At 43.9% G+C, this 7,452-nt stretch overlaps 1 protein-coding gene across 1 annotated transcript; it reads left to right on the top strand.

Annotated features, from left to right (window-relative positions):
- Positions 1–3,252: 3,252 nt before the first annotated feature.
- RPL37A (ribosomal protein L37a) lies at positions 3,253–5,981 on the top strand. The gene is made up of 4 exons (XM_033230330.1): positions 3,253–3,380; positions 3,778–3,906; positions 4,461–4,543; positions 5,855–5,981. Exons 1-4 carry the CDS (start codon positions 3,378–3,380, stop codon positions 5,916–5,918), a joined length of 279 nt encoding a protein of 92 aa, XP_033086221.1. The 5' UTR covers positions 3,253–3,377; the 3' UTR covers positions 5,919–5,981.
- Positions 5,982–7,452: the final 1,471 nt, after the last annotated feature.

The following is a 7,452-nucleotide window of genomic DNA, read 5'->3' as shown; positions in this document are numbered from 1 at the left end:
TCCTGCTGCAGTCCTAGAATGAGTCACTTCTCTGAGGGGCCCTGGTTCCTTTCATTAAAGAATGATATTGCAAACCAAGATCTGGGGTCCAGGCATGGTGGCTCATGCCTGTAATTCCAGCACTCTGGAAGACTGAGGCTGGAGGATTGCTTGAACCCAGGAATTCCAGACCAGCCTGGGCGACATGGCGAGACCATCTCTACAAAAATAAAAAAATTATCTGGGCACTACTCAGGAGACTGAGGTGAAAGGATTGCTTGAGCCTGGGGAGGTCAAGGCTATAGTGAGCTGTGATCACACCACTGTACACCAGCCTGGAGGACAGAGCAAGACCCCGTCTCAAAACAAAACAAAACAAATAAACCCTGAGATCTGGGGCGGTAGGTATACTCGTTGTTACTGGAGATGTTTGGATTTTTTTTTTTAATGGGAGTTTTTTAGATTATAAAAGAAACACATGCCTATTATAAAAGATAATTAGAAAATTCAAAAATGTATGCAAAAATCAATTTAACTATTCCCACTATCCACTACTTTTTGCTTTATCTCCTCCTTGAATTTACACAGCCAGAGTTGGAATAACAGATTGGGGAGGATAAAGAGACTACTACCCTTTTTCCACAAAAACGTGCAAGATGTGATGACATAAAGCACATGGTTGGTCACTGCCCCAATGGCACTCAAAGTCTGGAAGCTCTTCCTGGAATCATGGGAGGGAAGAACGGGACAGGACCTTGGAGACCACCTGGTCCAGCTCCTTGTAAACAAAGATGGTGATTGCTGGGAGGTGGGGAGGTTGTTCTTCATGTGGGCACTGTGGCTTACCTAAAGTCAAACCACAAGGTAGTTACAGAGTCTGGCCCAGACCGAGTGCCAGGGACCTGATTCTAATTCAAGTATGTTTTCTAATGTGCTTTTTCAGTGCACTAAATATTATGATTTAGAGTAGTACAAGCCAGCAATTAGGAGAACTAACTTTGGGGTCAGACAGACCGGATTTGAGTTCTAATTGCTGTGTGACGTTGAGCAAGATTCTTAACTTCCCTGAGATTGAGTTGCTTTTTTCTTTTTTTTGTTTTGAGAAAGGATCTCACTCTGTTGTCCAGGTTGGAGTGCAATGGTGTGATCATAGCTCACTGTAACCTCTGAACTCCTGGGCTAAAGCAATCCTCACATTTCAGCCTCCTGAGCAGCTAGAACCACAGGTGTGTGCCACCATAACTGGCTTATTATTTTTATTTTTTGTGGAGATGGGGTCTTGCTATATTGTCCAGGGTGCCTAGAACTCCTGGCCTCAAAGAGTCCTTTGCAAGAGAGACTCTGTCTCAAAAATAAAAAATAAATAAAAATAAATTAAAAAAATAAAAAATAAAAAAACAGAAAAAAGAAAGAATACAATAACTCGTCAGAGGTCCCACAGCTGGTAAATAGTTGTTTTGAACCCAGACTGAATCCAGAGCCTCTAAGTTCCTAATCATTACATGAGACTTCCTCTCTTTTTCTTAGTAATGAAGATAATAATTCCTATCATAAAGGATAATGGAAAATTAAATGAGCACATCCATATAAAATACTCAGTGCCTACCATGTGTTACCTTCCGACAATTGTAACCATATGAAGTGCACAGCTGTCTACAAGTTGCTGTGATTTGATTTACATATATTTTTTGAGACAGGCTCTCACTCTGTTTCCCAGGCCGGACTGCAGTGGCATAATGACAGCTTAGTGCAGCCTCAACCTCCCAGGCTCAAGTGATCTTCCCACCTCAGCCCAGGTATGCAAGTTGATTTTAATATAATTGTGAGGAAAAGTGAACAGGTGCAAAATTATTCGAGACAGTTAATATTGTTAATATTAAGCTTTGGGAATGGAAGCTACTTGTTACCAGAGTTCTGATTGGAATCAAGGCCACACAATGCCTTTCAGCTCTCATGGTCTTTCTTGGTCCTCAAATCATGGATTCTCTTACAGTCTTATTCCAGTATTTTTCTGAGCTTCTTATCCTCTCTCTGGATTAGCCATCCCTGAAAAAAGGCAGCCAAACTTCCTAGTTCTACATGAAGAAAGAAAATCATGTGTCTAGTCCCAGAACACACCCTCCCCACCCCAGGCCTCAACCAGAAATCCAGTTCTTCCCTGCTGACCCCTTTGAGAGACCTGGAGGGACAGAGAATTGATGGTGGGTAGAGGGTAAGATGTTAAGAGTTTAAGGGTTCAGGCCTGGACCAGGAAGCTGCCTAACAGTCTAGTGTGGGGCCATGGGAGTGGGTTCTGAAATGAAGTGGAAGGCGGGCCATCTGCACTGAGATGGAGCAGCTGGAACACAAAACTCCAAGGTGACTGTTAACTTTTCTCCAGCCTTCCAATCTCAGACTTTCCTCAGGGAACGCCAGGCTCTTCTGAATTAGTTGCGGGCGGAACCATCGTCCTTTCCTTCAGAACTCTGATCAGTTTGAACTATCTAACTTCTTTTTTTATTTTTATTTTTATTTATTTTTTTTTTGAGGCGGAGTCTCGCTCTGTCGCCCGGACTGGAGTGCAGTGGCCAGATCTCAGCTCACTGCAAGCTCCGCCTCCCGGGTTTACGCCATTCTCCTGCCTCAGCCTCCCGAGTAGCTGGGACTACAGGCGCCGCCACCTCGCCCAGCTAGTTTTTGTATTTTTAGTAGAGACGGGGTTTCACCGTGTTAGCCAGGATGGTCTCGATTTCCTGACCTCGTGATCCGCCCGTCTTGGCCTCCCAAAGTGCTGGGATTACAGGCTTGAGCCACCGCGCCCGGCCCTAACTTCTTAATGTGGCTATACGATTGTTTGCTGCTGGCCTGCAACTTGCTCTCGGAGTGGAACTTTGGATTTTAGTCACTACTGTCGCTAGCATCCTGCAGAGTCAGCCACTTTTAGAGAATATGATGCAGCGGGGAAAGAAATGAGATTTGGAATAGAGACGGGGTTTCATCCTGCTGACCAGGCTGGTCTCGAACTCCTGACCCGCCCCGCCTCCCAAAGTGTTAGAATTAAGGCGTGAGCCACCGCGCCCGACCCCACAGACGTTAAGATTTATGCACTTCTCCAAGCCAAGCTCTGTGCATCGAATGGAGGAACTCGTACCTTTGCAGGATTTTATAATATATCTGAAATAATCTGGACATGCTTCTGCTATGGTTGTTTGTCGCCATAGTTTGCGAATCCGGGTAAACCTCCGTGAGAGAGATACCTTACAATTGCAAACATTTCTCAGGAGGGCGCCGGAAAACGCCCGAACCATAGAGCTCAGTTCCTAGCTAGGCCTCCACCAGCCACTTCCGCTCGTCCGCCTAATACCGCGCCTGCGCACCGCGTTTCTTCCTCTTTGGGCTCGGACCTAGTTCGCGGCGAGATGGTGAGTGCGGATCTCTGTGCGGCCTAGGTGTCTATCTGCCTGCATCTGTCCTTGTTTTCTTCTCCCGCACCCGTCTCCTCACCTGCCTTGCCCCGTGTTCTCTCCTGTCTCCATGCCTTCGCAGGAGACACCACCGTCGGACGCTGTCCCGAGGCGGAGGAGCGGGGGCGCCTTGCCTGGTCCTGGCGCGCTCCGGCCGGGTTAACGCCGGGCGTTCGGAGCGCGCGGCGAGCCCTGGACCCTGGTTTTGTTGGGTTGAATTTAGGGAAAACTAGGTCACATGTAATTCACATGTCGGTCACACGTCAGTGAGGTGGAGGAACGGTGTGTGGAGGCTCCGGGGCCTGCCTGGGTTCCAGGTCTAACTATCACTGGTTTCTTCCTTCACTCTAAACAGGCCAAACGTACCAAGAAAGTCGGGATCGTCGGTAAATACGGAACCCGCTATGGGGCCTCCCTCCGGAAAATGGTGAAGAAAATTGAAATCAGCCAGCACGCCAAGTACACTTGCTCTTTCTGTGGCAAAGTAAGTAAGGCAAAGTCTGGTGAGGGGAGAGGGAAGGCAGGTTTCTTACCCAAGTGAGGTCTGACTTCAAGGTATTTTATAAGCCGTGTGCTCGTGAGCAGTTAGAATTACTCGTGCCATTCGTTGATCATGAGTTTTAAGATAAAAGTGTTGATGGTAACTTTAGATTTTGTGAAACGTTTTTCATTTAAAGAAAACCACTTAAAAGTTAATGGGTAAAATAATCATTTGACAGAGCGCCCCCAGCCTAAGCCAAACCTGCTTTGTGGGAAATGATTCCATCAGTTTTGTCTACTGATGTTTCTGTACTAACCCCCAAGATGTCTAGTCTGTCCGTCTAATACCATTCTGCTTGTTCTACGAGGGATTTTTGTTTGATAAAGGTTTGAACGTTTATGTGCAAAATACTGCATTACAGCAATCCTTGTTTTTGTTTTTGAGGGAGGAAGGAAGGCTTTCACATCCTTGACAATAAGGTGAATCCAAATTTAGACTTCTGGATGCTTGTAAGATAAAATACTCGGTTCATGGTGAAAATTGGTTCTCTTTTATAGACCAAGATGAAGAGACGAGCTGTGGGGATCTGGCACTGTGGTTCCTGCATGAAGACAGTGGCCGGTGGTGCCTGGACATACAAGTGAGTCTGTTTCCTTGTATTTCGAAGTGGGTGGGCCACATAGGCCCACATTCCAGGTTGTTGCTGGATGGACTAGTGTTAACACTTTCTCAGGACCGAGAGAATAAGGGTGTCCTTGTATTTTCAGGATTCTTTTGTGGTGATTTATTTTCAGTTATTGAAAGAGTAAACACAAAACTACCAAATAGAAGTCGGAAATCTATTCACAGACTGCTTTAGAATTAGATGGTCACTGGGCACATGGTTGTGAACATTGTCATGATACTGTGCAGGTCCGTTAGTGGGGCTGAATCTACTGAACGTTGGTGCGCATTGCAAGTTTTGACAAAAATAGGTGAAGAGGTCAGTTAGTTCAAAACTGTATTTGGAAACTTGAGGCCATCAGGACCACCACAATTTCGTCTTTCTGAACAGTGTTAGACTGCTGCAGGTTTGTGAATCTGCAACTTGGTATCACCTGACAGGGTGATACTACAAACACTACACTACAAACCAGTATCCAGACCTGTGTTGTCCACTACACTAAGTACATATATGGCTAGTGTAATTAAAGAATTGGATTTTTAAGTTTCAGTCAATTTAAACTTAAACTGAAGTGGAAAATGTTGAAATACATACATATATATACACACACACCTTGTGTGGGTTTTTATTAGGGCAGAATGGAAAATGAGAACTAGAGTGCTTTCTTGGTTCTGATAGGAGAGTGAATTCGCATTTATATACTCACCATATAGGATGGTGACTTTCAGGTATAGTTCCTGAATTTTGTGGTAAAATTTTTGTAGTCATTTCAGTAGCTGTCTTTCCCAAAGGCACTTTAGTGTCCACTCTATTTCCTTAATCATTGTTCTCACTGTACCATCTTGTAATTTATTCATTTCTTGTAATCTGTCCATTCCCTTTTAATAAGTTTGGGTCAGCCTCTTAAAACCATTTCTGTTTCGTGGGATGGGGTAGGGGGGAGTTAAAGCTTGCTTGTCCATAACTGAGTTCCTATTAAAAAAAAAACTAGTTGAGAAATCAGATGCATGTGATTTGCATGTCTAATTCTGCAAGATCCTGAAGGCATGGCTCTTAAAGGATGCCATCATGTAGTTTAGAAGCCACTCACTTGGGGAAGTAATCTAATGTTGGTTAGATGTTTGGATCGACTGCAGCAAAGTATTGGTAGAGCCGTCTATCTCAGTATAATTCTTTCCGGGAAAATTTGGGAAGAGACTTCACCACAAAAACGAGGCAGATTTACTTATTTGCCATTTTCTATGTTAACATGCTTAATTATGTTTGAAACTGAATCTTTCTTTCCAGTACCACTTCCGCTGTCACGGTAAAGTCCGCCATCAGAAGACTGAAGGAGTTGAAAGACCAGTAGACGCTCTTCTACTCTTTGAGACATCACTGGCCTATAATAAATGGGTTAATTTATGTAACAAAATTGCCTTGGCTTTGTTAACTTTATTAGACATTCTGATGTTTGCATTGTGTAAATACTGTTGTATTGGAAAAGCATGCCAAGATGGAATATTGTAATTTGGTCTCCTTTTTAGTAGTCAAATGGTAAAATGCAGCATAAGAATGTAAGTCTTCAAGTTAGATATGTGTATTAGCTTTTTATAAGTCTGCGCTTGCCAGTTTGAGATACATTGGAGCCAAATGTGAACTTTAGTTTTTAATTATAGTTAATATTTTTTCGTTTGTTTTCTAGGCGGACTCTTTGTCACCCAGGCTGGAGTGCAGTGTACTGATCTTGGCCCACTGCAACCTCAAGCTCTTAGGTTCAAGCGATTCTCCTTTCTCAGCCTCCCGAGTAGCTGGGATTACAGGCACGCACCACCATGCCCGGCTAATTTTTGTATTTTGAGTAGAGATAGGGTATTCGCCACATTGGCCATGCTGGTCTTGAACTGACCTCAAGTGATCCATCTGCCTCGGCCTCCCAGAGTGCTGGGATTACAGGCATGAGCCACCAAGCCCAGCCTTACAGTCGGTGTTTTTATAAAATTTGTCTAGGCTGGGTGTGGTGACTCATGCCTGAAATCCCAGCACTTTGGGTGACTGAGGCAGGGGGATTACTTGAGGCCAAGAGATTGAGATCAGTGTGGACAACATAGCAAAAACCCATCTTGACGAAAAATATAAAAAATAGCTTGGTATGGTGGCACATGCCTGTAATCCCAGCTACTTGGGAGGCTCAGGCACAAGAATCACTTGAACCAGGATTGTGCCACGCACTTTAGCCTGGACAACACTCTGTCCCCCAAAAAAAAATTTCTGAAGGTAAAAGATATGCTGAAAGATACACGTATACTGCCTCTTCTATGATGTTTCATTTGGCCTACACTGTATCAGCATCTTCAGGAAACAGTATGAAACTAATTTCACATTAAATGTTGCAAACGTCCGCGATTCTCCAGTTTTTAGTTTGCACATAAGGATTTGTAGGATTGATTTCAGATTGACAGATGGTTGTAGTAACAAAGTGAATTGCCTTGGAGGAATTCGAGTTATTTTAGGTCTGTCTTTGACACTTTTATGCACTTAATTCACTGCCAATTTAGTCTTAACTTCTCAACCATCTGTGGTATGGACTTCTCAGTCCTCCTAATTGGTTTGTCTTGTGTCTATTCCAGAGTCAGTAATCTTTTAAGGATGCAAATTTAATTCGGTAAGAATGTGGATTTACTTCATCTTTAGGACCCAGTAAAAACCTTTGTTTAACTTGGGCTGACCCCTATCTTCTATAACTTTTTTTTGCCCATTACTCGCTTTTGCACAGATGTCTCCCTTGACCTTTACCTCCTGCATTGCCTCTGGCAGAAACATAACTACCCTAGAAGAATACTTAACTGGGTCAAGCGTTTGCTAGATCCATAGCAGTAACTGGTCATCTTTGGATCTCATTTGTG

This window comes from Trachypithecus francoisi, unplaced genomic scaffold, assembly GCF_009764315.1.
Source record: "Trachypithecus francoisi isolate TF-2019V2 unplaced genomic scaffold, Tfra_2.0 Lachesis_group13, whole genome shotgun sequence".
NCBI classification, from domain to species: Eukaryota; Metazoa; Chordata; class Mammalia; order Primates; family Cercopithecidae; genus Trachypithecus; species Trachypithecus francoisi.
The sequence above is the reverse complement of the archived record's forward strand: the minus strand, read 5'-3'. Positions and strand labels throughout refer to the sequence as shown.

Bases quoted from the DNA above. Each gene is read 5' to 3' on its own strand.
- RPL37A (XM_033230330.1), top strand. The intron at 3,907-4,460 runs GTAAGTAAGGCA...TCTCTTTTATAG, and splicing joins CTTGCTCTTTCTGTGGCAAA to ACCAAGATGAAGAGACGAGC. The intron at 4,544-5,854 runs GTGAGTCTGTTT...CTTTCTTTCCAG, and splicing joins GGTGGTGCCTGGACATACAA to TACCACTTCCGCTGTCACGG.